At 46.4% G+C, this 13586-nt stretch overlaps 5 protein-coding genes across 7 annotated transcripts; 2 read left to right on the top strand and 3 right to left on the bottom strand.

Moving 5' to 3' along the window:
- Positions 1-1393: 1393 nt before the first annotated feature.
- On the bottom strand, positions 1394-2752 carry LOC112342509. Its single transcript, XM_024664464.1, has 7 exons — positions 2691-2752; positions 2555-2629; positions 2448-2505; positions 2323-2378; positions 2192-2254; positions 2063-2137; positions 1394-2017 (listed from the first exon to the last, which is right to left on the bottom strand). The coding sequence occupies exons 1-7, from the start codon at positions 2742-2744 to the stop codon at positions 1844-1846; spliced, it is 555 nt and encodes a 184-aa protein (XP_024520232.1). The 5' UTR covers positions 2745-2752; the 3' UTR covers positions 1394-1843.
- A 202-nt stretch (positions 2753-2954) lies between these two features.
- On the bottom strand, positions 2955-4223 carry LOC9662182 (GDSL esterase/lipase 6). The gene is made up of 2 exons (XM_024660440.1): positions 3305-4223; positions 2955-3241 (listed from the first exon to the last, which is right to left on the bottom strand). Exons 1-2 carry the CDS (start codon positions 4221-4223, stop codon positions 2955-2957), a joined length of 1206 nt encoding a protein of 401 aa, XP_024516208.1.
- Positions 4224-5017: 794 nt separating this feature from the next.
- Positions 5018-7701, top strand: LOC9660960 (alpha-galactosidase). The gene is made up of 15 exons (XM_002962870.2): positions 5018-5572; positions 5663-5721; positions 5790-5846; positions 5899-5933; positions 5991-6094; positions 6150-6225; positions 6294-6355; positions 6410-6475; positions 6539-6622; positions 6685-6749; positions 6880-6962; positions 7024-7114; positions 7172-7230; positions 7284-7424; positions 7479-7701. Exons 1-15 carry the CDS (start codon positions 5211-5213, stop codon positions 7611-7613), a joined length of 1479 nt encoding a protein of 492 aa, XP_002962916.2. The 5' UTR covers positions 5018-5210; the 3' UTR covers positions 7614-7701.
- LOC9662181 (ATP-dependent DNA helicase 2 subunit KU70) lies at positions 7129-10550 on the bottom strand. Of its 2 annotated transcripts, none has more exons than XM_024661847.1 (20): positions 10459-10550; positions 10322-10399; positions 10159-10269; positions 10003-10102; positions 9842-9947; positions 9675-9792; positions 9540-9623; positions 9433-9491; positions 9247-9380; positions 9153-9196; positions 9031-9107; positions 8836-8983; positions 8723-8784; positions 8615-8675; positions 8468-8560; positions 8297-8414; positions 8135-8237; positions 7888-8080; positions 7705-7835; positions 7129-7644 (listed from the first exon to the last, which is right to left on the bottom strand). In XM_024661847.1, exons 1-19 carry the CDS (start codon positions 10522-10524, stop codon positions 7722-7724), a joined length of 1869 nt encoding a protein of 622 aa, XP_024517615.1. In that variant the 5' UTR covers positions 10525-10550; the 3' UTR covers positions 7129-7644; positions 7705-7721. The 2 variants fall into 2 exon arrangements, with proteins under 2 accessions (XP_024517615.1, XP_002962490.2); XM_002962444.2 differs by having other exon boundaries at positions 7536-7644; positions 7708-7835.
- A 1045-nt stretch (positions 10551-11595) lies between these two features.
- Positions 11596-13556, top strand: LOC9662180. 2 transcript variants are annotated; one of them, XM_024660197.1, is made up of 12 exons: positions 11596-11773; positions 11822-11948; positions 12012-12085; positions 12150-12196; positions 12265-12388; positions 12455-12496; positions 12547-12736; positions 12785-12846; positions 12900-12997; positions 13053-13104; positions 13162-13209; positions 13263-13556. In XM_024660197.1, the coding sequence occupies exons 1-12, from the start codon at positions 11611-11613 to the stop codon at positions 13445-13447; spliced, it is 1212 nt and encodes a 403-aa protein (XP_024515965.1). In that variant the 5' UTR covers positions 11596-11610; the 3' UTR covers positions 13448-13556. The 2 variants fall into 2 exon arrangements, with proteins under 2 accessions (XP_024515965.1, XP_002962915.2); XM_002962869.2 differs by having other exon boundaries at positions 12452-12496.
- The last annotated feature ends 30 nt before the right edge of the window (positions 13557-13586 follow it).

Genomic DNA, 13586 nt, shown 5'->3' with positions numbered 1-13586 from the left:
AAAACTGTTTTGAATCACAGTAAAAAGGATTACATAATTAGGTTGCCTCACATATTTGTCAAGAGGTAATGTGCTTCTATTTTCTTGTGGTTTGGCTATTTGTCTATTTGCTTATTTTCACCGTCTAGAGCTTGCATATGCTGATTTTCTAAAAGAGATTTTATAGATCAATTGGTGGCAGAAGAAAGAGGAACATGTGATCTAATTTTACATGAATGCTATATATTAAATGGAAGTTCAGTAAGTTTGAATTCATCTCTATATATGAATAAAAGCATTGAAAGTGTGACAAACTTGGTTTCATTTGAAGAACCCCCAACAATTCCAAGATTGATACCTATAGGAAACGCTTCAAGAAACATTGTTGAATTTATTACCTTACCTATTAATGAAGTAAATCTTGGAAATGGAACAGAAAGCATGGAAAATACTAAAAATTTAGGATTCTTGCAAAACAACAAAGATGCTAAATTTGAAGCAGATTATATTGGTCTCATGGATAAACATTGTGACTATTGTAAAGCTTTTCTTTTTGCTTCTAAAACACAATCACAATGTTGTCATAACAGTTATATTATTAATTTTTCTAAAAAATTATGTAATTACTATTAGTGGAAAAATAATATATTATAAATTGAACTCCTTTAATTTTAGTATCATGGATTAGGCCGTACTCTAGCATCAATCCATTCTACTACTCTGAGCTCAACAACCACAAATGGGAAAGCATTTTCTCAGTAGTAGAGCCATCACTCTTGAGGGCCTGCACAAATGCTCTGCTTTACACCTACAACCTTAGTACACAAAGACATCACCTTGGCAAGGTGTTCGAGAAGCTCAAGCTCAAGCTGCAGCCGGAGTGCAACTACACCATCTTGGTGCCAACAAGCTCTAAGTCAATAAGCACGTAGCACAGGAGACCAGATCATGCTGTCCAGTCTCACATCGCAATGAACCACCTCCAGCTTGTGAAGACCAGCCAGAGCACTAGGCATTCCCGCGCAAGCTTCATGCACTCGTCCTCCGATGTAACCTTGGGATTCCCAATGAATGGGTTCGGACCATGTACACCCCGTTCAAAGAAACTGTTGGCATCGCCGCAGCAGAAACGAGCTGCTGAACACCGACATTGTATGCCCTTTCAATGTGTGATTTAACAGTCCCATACTTTTTTTTGTAAACCACCCAATTGTCAATGCTCTTTATGCATCCCTCGCCGTCAAGCTAATGCCCTCTCGTGTTTTTTGAAGAGCAGCAGCATTCTGAGAAAGAATCAAGAATAAAAAGGTTGACATACAAAGAAAACATACCCGCTAGGTACCATGTCCTGCAGATACTCAAGCATAGGAAGTAGAGCTTGAAGGAATGCAGAACAAGCTTGGCACGTCGTCAATAAGGTTGAAGTTGTACGCAGGGCCTAGTGGCTCTACCTCAAGACCTGAAGCGCTTTTGACAAAGAGCTGGCATGTCATGCCAACGCGAGCACATTCTTGATGTTCCCGAGCGCCCAGCTAGGCACCTTATTGAAGCTTGGACGAGATCTCGTGTACAGCCACCACGAAATCGTCGCCGTCTGCTTTACCCTCCCCAAACATGAACACAAAGTCGACGTACTGAAACAGGAAGTCAGGTCTCTTCCTCTTCCCGAACATTGGCATCTGCGCAGACGATGAGGTACAACTTCTAAGTCTCCTCCACTTCCTTAAGCTCCAATGAAGTCTTGGGCGGACGAGACGACCGAATGGAAGGGACGAGAAAGAACTAGAGCCCGCATATTTCCTAGTTCTTCGTCCCTGCAAGTCAGAAGCTCGATCGTGACATAGATCTCTATCTCTTCTTTGATTCAGTCGTCGTCCTCGTCGTCAGCGTCGCCATAAGCAGCGACCAGTCCAGCCATGATCCCCGGCTTGCTCTCTTGCTCGACGAGGCCTTCTTCGACTTTAGCTTTCTTAGCGGGGCCTTGGAGAGGCTTCACCTTGACAAAGATGCTGGAGTGGGACGGTCGCTTTGGCCCTGCCTGTAGAGTGTGATTCCAAGGAAAGAACGAAACTTGGTTTCTTACCACGGCCTCTCTCTTTTTTGGCTGGGGAGTGGGAGCTGCCTCTTGTGATGCTTGCATTCTCTTCGCTACCGCCGCCTGCTCGCGACTTTAGCTCAAGAAAGAAAGCCTATAAAACCCAAGCTCACTCACGTCAAAGTTGCTTAGTTCTAGCGCTTCTTCCTTTGCTACTTGCCGGTCGTGTTCTCTTTTCACCTACATTACTTTCTCAGTAAGTCGAGAAAACGAAAAAATCCAAGGGCGAAAAGAAAAGAAGGAAGAACCTTGTCAATCCCTTCCAGAAACTCCATCTCCTCTGGATCCAACGCTTTCGGTGGTTCTGTTACACATTCAGTGTGAGCCAAGTTAACACAAACACACAGAAAAAAAAAAAAAAAAAAACTCTCACGGTGCTTGAAGCGTTCTTTGAACTCTTTATCCTGCTTTTGCTTGTTCTCCCTGAGAATCTAGAAGGACAAGGGAGAAGGAAATATAAGATAAAAGCACACGCCAAACCTCGTGCAATGGCCTCTCAGGCGCCAGCGTTCCATCCTGAATTGTGGCTCCACGCGAAGATTTGAGCTCTTCCAACTGGATAGAGAATGCATAGAGTGATGGAGGGAGCCATGGCTCGAGATTTGATGCATCCCACCTTACTCTCGGAGATGAACTGCATCAAGCGCACTGGCTGCTGTTGTTGCTCCATAGCTTTTGCCCTAAACCTAAAAACAGAGAGCATATATTTATTTGGATTGGAAGGGAAAAAAGAGGGGTTTAACGGCATTTTAGGGTTTCCTAGGAAGCCTTGAGCGGGAGTTTAGCATTATTTTTCAATGGAGATACGATTGAGAAGCTCGCTTCAAAGAAACGAAAATGAAGAGGATAAGTGAAGAACTCGATTCACTGAACTCTCAGCCTAAGTAAATCTTGGTGGCAGAGGTGGGAATGGAACAGCATTGCCTGCAAACAAGTCCTTGAGGTTGAACGGGGTAGCGATGCTCTGGTCTCCGTGCCAAAAGTTCTTAAACATCATCAAGTAGGCGGCCTCGCTGAAGTGAGCAGCATCGAAAAACATGTAAGTTGCCGGGTTTGGACACAAAAAGGGCTGGTACTCAGACGTCCTCTGTGTGTAGGAATCGGCGCAAGACTCGGCAGCGTTGAAAGGGCCAGCTCCACAGCACGCATCCACACTGTTCACGAATCCTACTCAAGTTCCAACGAATCGAGTGTCAGAAGAATTTTCTACCATGAAACGAGACCGCTTACCAGAAGCTCTAGGTACGCGTATTGTGCTCATCAAGAGATCATACGGCTTGAGAACAATCAGCTGAATTCCCGTGAGTTGCGATGACAGGGTCTTGGCGAGATCGTCAAGTCCGGTGTTCACGTCCTTGGCCAAGGTGTTTGCTGCCTCCAAGCAGTCGAAACGCCTGAATCCCTGGCTCGAACGAGATGCGGCTAGCTTTGACTGCGGGAAGCAACCCACGGGTCCAAGTTCCACCACCACTATCTTTCGTGCTCCATGGTTATACAGCGTCTGCAAAGCACCAAACGGTTTGAGGAAAGAAACCTCCAGAAACTTGACATTTACCTCGATGCCTGACTTGTAGGTGGCTATCAAGCTCTGGACAAACTGCTGCTCGGGAATCTTCATCGATGGCTGTGCAATGTAGTTGGCAATATCATCGGCACCAGTGGAAATGACGAACACGGACTCGCTCAGCATCGTCTCGGCGTTGCTCTTGCCTCTCCACTTGAAAACCGCCATCACACTTGACAGCTGCTGGAGCTGCTTCTTGAAGCTCACGACTCCTCTGGAAGCACCGGTTGAATCGAGCCGGCCACTCCCAGCTGAGGCAAAGTTCGCGCCGTGCCTGTGATCTCCCAGCGGCTGGACGAAAGGCGGGACGAGAGGGAGGCCGAGGGACTGCGCCAGGAAATCCGCCAGCGTCCGGCCATTGGTAAAACGTCCAGCAGCGTGGCCGAAGAACGTCTCGCCGTATGGAGAAACGCTGGCTTGGTACGTAGAGTTCACATACGTGTTGGTTCCAGCATCGACGGTGCCGTCTCCGAGGATGAACAGGGCTGGAACGCTGGGCAAATTGTACTGCGCTGAAGCTAAGGAGGCGATGATCGCGATGAGAAGCACCGCTGCTGGGAAGAACTTGGTGAATTCAAGTGCCATCGCTGCTGCTTGACGATAACTTCCCTTGTGGAATGGCTGGTTTTATAGCGAGGCTCGGCCAAAGTTGTCGGCGGACTAACATGGTCATTTCATTTCCTTAAATCTGAGATATGGAAAAAAAGAGAGTAGAAAAACCTGTCCTTTTATTACCAATGAAAACAAAGAAAAAGAAACAAAGAATATTCTTTAGCAGTGAATTTCTACTGTGGAGGAAGATTTCCCCTTTGAATGAACAGGATAAAGAATTTTAAGAACATTTCTTTCTTTCTTTTGTGTTTATATCCTCACTCTGAATTTGCAAAGGATTGACATCTTTCCTCCCGTGGAGTTTTCTGGGAAAGTAATGGAGGTGAGAAGAGAACACGACCAGCAAGTAGAAAGGAAGAAGCGCTAGAACTAAGCAAGAGTGTTTCATAGCTATGGAGCAGCCTTGTGTCTTGAGCTAAACAAACGTTTGTCTCGAGCAGGCAGCAGTAGCCAAAGCATCGCAAGAGGCAGCTCCCACTCCCCAGCAGCATCACAAAAAATGGAGAGAATTCTTCCCTTCGGAATCACACTGGCAAAGCGACCATCCCACTCCAGCATCCTTGTCAAGGTGAAGCCTCTCCAAAGTCCCGCTAAGAAAGCTAAAGTCGACGAAGTCCATGTCAAAGTCGTCGACGAGTCGGGGATGGGCGGCTCTAACGACGAGGACGACGACTGATTCAAAAAGAGATAAAGGTGGCAAGTTCGTAGTTTATCCCCATTTGTCACGATCGAGCTTTTGACTTACAGGGACGCGGAACTAGGAATATCCGCGGGCACCAATGAAAGCCGGCCTCCACCAGGTTGCCCGCGTGTCCAACAGTTCTTCCTCGTCTCGCCCGACCACCACAATCGGTCGTCACATTCGCCCAAGACTTCCTTCGGAGCTTTTAAGTTGTGAGTGGGCTCTACAAAGGAAGAGGAGGAGACTCGCGTTCTTGGCTTAGAAGCTGTAGCCCAGCGATGAGGAGCATCGTTGTGCTGGTAGCAGGATTGGTTCTGGGTTGGATCGACAGAGCTTTGGATTCGAGCAGGAGTTTCTTGGTGAAACGGATAGGGGTGAAGAGGCTGCAGTGGATCTCCAAGCATCTGGTGCCGTGGAGCTTGCTAGATTGGATTGGTGGGACTCTCCGGCGGAACTTTGTGATGTGGAGGAACTGTGGTGTGATTTTGGGGGTCGTGCTATTGACCTGGAAGACGCAGTCGCGGCTGCTGGGCAGCTCGGGTAATGGCAAGATGCAAACGAAGTGGAACGTGACAGCCGCTGTACCGCTGCCAAGACGTCTGGTCTACGACAACGGGTTGGGAAAAACTCCGATCATGGGGTGAGTGTCAAGAAAAAAATGGGTTTTTTTCATGCATTTTGAGAAGCCAATTTCTTCGCGGGACTGATGAGAGTTCGCTGTTGCATTTAGGTGGAGCGGCTGGAACAAATACGAGTGCAAGATCAATGAGAAGATCGTTTTCGGAAACAGTAAGACCTTTCTTTCACTTATTTTTGCTCTGTTCTTTTCAACAGGACTTATCTTATTGTTGTGGCAGCTGATGCGCTGGTCAGGCACGGGCTCGATCAGCTCGGATACAATTACGTCATTGTTGGTAATATATCTCAATCACATGGTTTTTTGAGGTACTATTTTCTTGTGTTTAGATGATTGCTGGGCTGCTTATAAGCGCGATAAGCAGGTGAGTTAAAAACGGAGTGAAGCTTCTCATGAAAACCCCGTCTGTCTTTGTGTACAGGGGAATTTGAAGTCGCACCCAACGACTTTTCCTTCGGGAATGAAAGCACTTGCAGACTATGCGCATAGCAAAGGATTGAAGTTCGGGCTTTACTCGGACGCAGGGTTGGTCGAAGTTGTTTTGCTTTTCTCCTAAGATTGAATCTCATTGTCGATGCAGAAGGAGAACTTGTATAGGACACCGAGCTGGCTCCGAGGACCACGAAATCCGGGACGCCAAAACATTCGCTTCATGGGTAAATAAAACGTTTTTCAAAGCTGCGACAGATTCCTCCACCTCACATTTGTTTCATTTTTCAACCAGGGCGTGGACTATCTCAAGTATGACAATTGCTTCCACAAAAAACATTACTACCCGCACCTTCGGTACGCTTTGAACGTGAGCTCAAGCTTTTTATTTCTGGTTTTCCTTGCTTGTAGTTACCCGGTGATGAGCGAAGCTCTTAACAAAAGTGGAAGACCGATATTCTATACCATCTGCGAATGGTGAGTGCATCTTCTTCTTCATCTTGTTTACAATGCTTTTTTTTTCTTTTTTCTTGTGCGTAGGGGTGAAGATCATCCCGCACTCTGGGCAGGCAAGTATGCAAACTCGTGGCGCACTTCTTTAGATGTCAAGGACAGATGGGACCGGTATAAGTTTGTTCTCCTTTTTTTTTTCCCCGTGTGTGGTTCAATGTTTTCTCTCCTTCCAGAATCCAGATTTTGGCCGACGACAACAATATGTGGGCAGCGTATGCTGGTCCTGGAGGATGGAACGGTAAGCTGCCCAGTCTCTTTACATTCCTAGACGAAGAAAGAAAGACGAGAAAAAAAAAGAGAGATTTTTCTGCTGGCTTGTTCTTGAAGAGTGTGTTTTTTGTATTGAAACTTTTAGAGCTGGTCTCCAGATCCTGATATGCTTCAGGTTGGCAACGGACGCATGAGTGTGGCGGAGTATCGGTCGCATTTCAGCATCTGGTCTATCATGAAAGTAAGAGCTCTCACTTGTTTCATTCACTTCACTTCACCAAGTTGCTAAAATTTTGTCACAGGCGCCACTGATCATCGGGTGTGAGCTCAGGAAAATCCGAGAGGAACACCTGGAAATCTACAAAAACAAAGAGATCATCGACATCAACCAAGGTTTGCACAGGTGCTTTTGCATGGAAACTTAATCACGTTATATTTCTCCTGTGATAGATCCACTGGGGATTCAAGCTAGAAAAGTTAGCAGGCAGGGGCGTTGTAAATGTCGTGAGGTACGACGTCACTGCGAAAATCTTTGTTCTTGCGTTGATCCTTGAAACAACAGGTCTGGGCAGGGCCGCTCTCCGGCAAGAGAATAGTTTTAGCGCTCTGGAACCGAGATTGGCGAAGAGTTGCCATCAAAGTGAATTGGTTTGATCTTGGACTGGAGCCGGGAGTGTCTGTTTGTGTTCGAGATTTGTGGAAGGTGCTGATACGACTTTGAATGATGCCTCTTTAACGTTGTTTCTTGATACCTCAGCATGAAGATTGGAGCGAGCGACAGCAGGATGGCTTCGAAGTCGCGATTGATTCCCACGATTGTGGAGTCTACATTCTCTCGGACGTGAGACTAACCTCGGACAACGTCTACGTGATCGCGGACCACGTTTTCTGAAGATGGTGATGATACACAAGTTTTTTGATTCCTTGAAAAGGAAAGAAACAAAGGTTAGCAGAAGATCCGAGATTTCTTTTGGCTTGCTTACCCCCCCGTGTAGATAGATTACATTCCCAAGTCGTTTAGAATGCGTTCAATGAGGATCTCTTTCTTGCCGCTGAGCGGGAGCTTCTTTCCCGCGAGATAATACTTGAGCTCCACCACGGTGAGTTTCTTAAGCTGCAACGAAGGAAAAGGTATTTTTTCCGTTTGGAAAGAACGAAGAGCTTACCTCGCCGTCCAAAGCAAGCTGACGCCAATTGTATTTTTCTGATTCTTTGGTCGCTACTTCAGCAGCAGCCTTTCTCTTTTGAGCTGTGACGCTTCCTTTCGCCCGTTCGGCCTCCGCAGCTGCCTCTTCTTGGTCATGATCAGCCCCGTAGACAGTGTCTTTGAATGCTTGAACTACGGCAACTATCGACGGCCTGAAAAGCATAGTTTCAGCCATGTTGGAAAATGAAAATCAAAGTACCACGCACCTTTTCATGCCTTCCTCGTCTGGCAATGTACAATCCTCGACATCTTCCACGGTGTCTTCCTGGAGTCCAAGAGCTTGCAGATTTGAATAGTGTCTTTGAAGGGCTGAGAAAAGACATGAAGAAAAGTTCCGGCAACGTTAAGATGCTTTGGATAGCACTAACCTGGGTTTTGTATATCGTATACTGTAAATTCTCGCAAGTGGAGCTTCTTGATGAGAGCCATTGCTTTGTCGATATGCTCTTTTGCCGCTATTTCAACTCCACCTTTGCTCAGATTTATCTGTGAAAGCAACTGGTATCAGAGAGAAAACATGGAAGACTGGCGCCAACTACCTTTTCAGGCTGTCGAATGTCCTCTGCATATGGAAGGTAGATCATATGCATTCCAGGTGGCTGGACTTGCCCATACTCGTTCACAATCTCTTCCTAAAACAGAAACTCGATCAGAACGAACAGCTCGCATTCGTTGCCTTTAAGTACCTGGGGAACCAAAGCAACCAGGTGAGGAGACGTCGAATTTCCATGAAACGCCAAAGCAAACCTACACAGCCACGTTTCAGATAAGAACTGGTAGAATAAGAGACTCACTTTTTCTGCCGGATCAAAGACCTATGTAGCGCAATGAAAAGACAGGTGCTGCCTTTGATGGCCTGCACGTAGCGTTTAGAGAAAATCTCTAGTTTTCCAGTCAAGCCACTTACCTCTTCACTAGGATACAGGAACGTGGCTGGCCTCAAGTTGTGATAGTCTTTAAGGCAAGCAATTGATTTGAAGCCTAGAAGTCGGACTTGTACGTCCGTTATCTTTTTTACTTCTGCAAGCTCTTCGCGTGTCATGAGAACTCGCTTACTGCATCAAACGCATGGATGATGAAACTGACAGCCAAAGGCATATACCTGTTATAGTGTGTAAAACGTTTCGTAGATTCCGTCACTATAGCGCCCGTATCCGTGCATATGAGAGCTCGTTCAGACTGCAATGGCTGTTAAAATTCAGGTAAATACGTTGAAAGAGTTACCTTCACAGGCTTGTTTGTCGTGGAATCAAGCCACTCGTACTTGCCTACATAGAAAAGCTGAGAATGAGTTTTACAATCAGCCAAAGTCTTCAACCTGTCGTAGCCGGCCGAACCATCGCATATGTCCCGAGACCGATACTAGTCCCATTAGCAATGGTGAACGTTATTTTCCTTACAACACGCTTTTGAAAAAGCTTCTTTCTCATCCTAGCCTTGAGTTCTTCAAATCTACAACAACACGAGCTTTAGGTAGCCTTTAAAGCTTCGTACCAAAACATACCTTTTTTCTGCACCAACCATAAAATTCGACAGTTCGTCATCTTCCATGGTAATCATATCCTGCAAAAAAATTGTTCCAGGATCTGGTTATGCAAAACCCGAGCGAACCTTATAAAAGATGTTGAGATTAAATTCTTCTCCAGGCCTGCTCATCGGGTAGAGTTCAATCGAAATTCCAAGATCTTGCGAGTCCTGGGGTTACAATAACGTTACTGATCAAATAAAATAATCACAGCAAAGTACCTTTGCCCGTTGTATAGTTGTTCTCCTCATGTCAGCCTTTGTAACGGGATCCGCATTTTCGAAAGGATCATCGTTGTTCGTAAACAGCAGAATTCGCTTGCCTAGATTCTTTGTAGCACTGAAAGAAACCATTGAAGGAACAATCGAAGGGAAGCTTTCCAGCGTACCTCTTTCCGAGCATGCCTTGTGCGACCCAAAGGCCACTGTAAAGCGGATTTTCTCTGGCCCCGTAGTTAGAACCATCGTTGCTCCCTATAACACTATCAAAGTTTTCTGAAATGGAGAAGACATTAGATGGCTGAAAGTAGCTAGACAAAAAGCACAGTACCGCACAAGGAAGAAGTATCTTTGATAAAAGAAGCCGAGAGCTTGCTGAGCTCCTTAAACGTATAAACACCCTCTGAGGAGAGCGAGTTATTTTTTTCGCGCTGCAAAATTCATTAAAAAAAATTCCTTGCATTCCACCAGGAGAACCAAGGCTTACCGTGTTGATGAAGCAAATTCCCACTTCATCGGTGTCTCTAGAAATGATCCTCGTCTTCAAATCTTCAGTGATAGATTCCATCACAGCTTCCAAGTAAGTTTTAGTCTCTCCCTGCAAAGAAATCTTCTATCAAAGACCAAAATGGAGCTCGACCTTAGCATACCCGCTTTGTCTGGAGCTGGAGAAGCATATCTTTCCCAGCGTCGATCAGAAACACGACGTAATCCCTGGTCGCCCCCTCCTGCCATGGCGATGCGATCAAGAAAGAGATCAAACACGCTAGAAATCCCTGGCGCATACCACCGCGTACTCGTCCTCCTCCTCCTCCTCCTCATCGGCGTATGGATCGTCGCCATTATCCGCCATCGTCTTCCTCAAGCTTCTAAAGCCCTAATCCTCGAAAGTGAGTCAGCCCTAAACTCTCAATAATGGCGCTCGTATGATGCTTTGGATATTTTTAAAAAGCATTACATTATAGAGCTTCCTATGCATGATTGAGTGAAAGTATTTAAAGAGGTCAGCCTGTCAATCATCTCAGCGTTGCAGGTATTCGCAGGAACACCATGCTTCTTGCACAAAGCCTGTAATTGCCGATAATGGAGCTTACTGAAATCTAGCCCATCCAAATAACCTCCATCTTCGACCACACCTCGCTTCTGGTAAGTGTTCTTCTCTTCCTCGAGCGATACTTCTCCAATCTCCTTCCAACGAAACTCGATGCATTCCGCACACATGAGCTGCCCCTCCAATGTCTCCATGCTCGGGTTCAGATCGAGAGATACAGCAGGCATCTCGGTCGGCAGATCGAGTCCCGCATACGGAGAACCATCCACGGGCACCGCCACCTTAAATCAGAACTCGGAGCTCCAGCACAAACCTCCACAGATCGCTGAGAGACTTTTCGAGATGCTGCTCTATACGGCTGGGACTGGAAGTCGGGAAAGACATCCGGTGGCAAAAGGAACAACACCACACTGTCTTCATTGGCATGGTCGCTGTCAAATACTTCCCTCCAGGCTTTGAGAGCCTTCAAAGGCCTCCACAAGTAGTTGACAGCATCCCTACCTGTAGCACACGAACTTAGCAAGACCTCTGCAATACAATTAGACTAACCCGCTGCACATATAGACCCGCCACCTTGGTCGAGCAGAACGCGTAGCAGTACTCGCTGAAAGATCCAGGACACAGCTTCAAGTGGAAAAGCCTCCAAGAGCATCGTACTCGTGCTTTTCCCACGCAGGCAGATGTCCGAAGTTTCCTGGCTCCTTTGACCTCGTCTGGTGAAGCAGCAACAAGGGCTCTACGTCCAATCATCCGCCCTAAGTCCACTCTTTGATCGATGAGATGGTAATCCACTTCCTTGGCCAGCGCAAAGTCCTGAGGGAAGTCTTCTCTCGTCACCTCTATAAAGCCCTAATCCCTTGAGAGTGAGTCAGCCCTAAATTCTCAATAATGGCGCTCTTGCTGCGCCTTGTCCCAGGGCGATCGCGATCGATCGCGAGGTCTCTCCGGCCTCATCGATTCCTCGCGTCTCTGGCTCATGGCGATGATGCCGCGGCCGAGGGCATGGCGGCGCAGATTCTCGACTACGCGGCGGCGGCGAGGAAGAAAGGAGGTAAAACATTTCGCGCTTTTGCGATCTAGCTAGTGATCCTTGTAGCAGGCGCCGGGTATTTGGATGCAATGCAGGTTCTAGAGCATGGCGTGAGCTTTGTGAAGAATTCCGGGCCCTCGGCTGCCAATGCGCTGTGTAAGATCCAGTTCGCGATAGCGGACTTCCACGCTGATCAGTAAGATCACTCGGAGTCTTTGGTCTAAGATTAAATTTTTCTTGTGTTTTTTTTTTCTTGTAGAGGGAAAGTCTCGGACGCTACTGAGGTATTACATGGTGTTTCGAGCAATGAGTCGGCTGGATTGGAGGTGCGGGGTCAGTTTACTCTCGCTTTTTTCGTCGGTGGAATGTTTTTCGCTGATTGTTTTATGGTGGCTAGTTTCTGCTCTGGAAGCTTTGGTAGGACTCTACTTGCAAATACACGAGGTTCGTTTTCATGTCTCTTTTGGATAAGCATCTCTGGTTATGGTGTTTTCGTCGTGCTTGTCTTCTAGGATGAATTGGCGTCCGCTCAATTGCAAACTATATCAGAGCTTGCTACTCCGGAATCTGATATTGGACCTCGATCGCAAGCATTAGCCGGACTCGTCAAACTATCTGGAGGACAGTTTGATGCTGGTATGAGTATTTTCCTTTTATTGTTTTGATGATGATTGTTTCTTTACTCCAACACGCGTATAGCAGCGGCTTCGTGTTTTGAGGCATTTCCACCTGATACAAAGCAAGGTTGGTTTTGATCATTTCTCTTTACGCTCGTAGTTTACGTTGAATTCTAGGAGCTGCCATCCTTTCTCGAGCTGAAGTTGCCCACGTAAGAGGCGATGACAAGGAAGCTAAAAACTTTTACGAAAGCGCTGCTGCCCTTGCAAAAAACGAAACCGACAAAAGCAAAGGAGCCACAATGACCTCTACCGAAGTTCATTCAGCAGCTCTAGCAGGTTTAGGACAGCTTTCAGCTGACCTTGGGTAAGCAAATTTTCATCTCTAGGCGCTCGTGATTATCTTTTATTACAGATGCTTTGATGAAGCAGAGAAATTTTTGACAGAAGGTCTTCAAGTCGCTGAAAGCATTAGTGGTAACTTGGACAACAGCCTGTTTCTAAAGCTGGTAGCTAATATGATACTGCAGGTGAGACGCACGCACGAGTTGGACTTGTGTTATCTTGCATGGCAGATCTCTACAGTAGACGAGCGAAGGCCGAGAATAGCGGGTTCATGATAGCAGAGGTTTGTAATTTTTTCTTGTTGTAGCCTTTTCATCTTCTACAAAATTTCAATGCAGGGCCTTTATCGCAGATCTTTGAACTTGTTGAAAGCTCCCCCGCTGGAAAAAGGTAGAAGCTGTAGCGAAGCTCATGTTTCTAACTGTCGCAAGCTCATGTTTCTAACAGAAGCAAAGGACAAACTTCAATATCTGGACGCCATTGCAATCACAAGAGGTATTCAGACGTTCCACACTTCGTTCTGTAATTCTAGTTCTGGACAATCGCAGCTAGATATGCCGATATCCTGTCTAGCGTGGAGCAGCGAGCAAGCGAAGCTGAAAGACTAAAATCCTGGGCTACTGCAGCGTGGAGAAACCAGCGTTCTCTCTCTGATGTACTAAAAGCCGCAGCGAGAGACAACGGATCAAAGCTCCATTCCGTGATCGACGTGCGGCTTGGTAGAGTTTTTTAAGACGATCACAGGTTAAATAATCTTTGCAGTTCTGGGTGGTTTTAACGTCCTCTACTTCGAATAGATACAGGGATCGATCCTTGTAGAGTGCCTCTTATCGGCACATCCAGTTTCCTCCTATTGCGTCTTTACACCTCGG

This window comes from Selaginella moellendorffii, unplaced genomic scaffold (genome assembly GCF_000143415.4).
Source record: "Selaginella moellendorffii unplaced genomic scaffold, v1.0 SELMOscaffold_2, whole genome shotgun sequence".
NCBI classification, from domain to species: Eukaryota; Viridiplantae; Streptophyta; class Lycopodiopsida; order Selaginellales; family Selaginellaceae; genus Selaginella; species Selaginella moellendorffii.
Note: the sequence above shows the minus strand (reverse complement) of the source record. Positions and strands in the feature narration are given on the sequence as shown.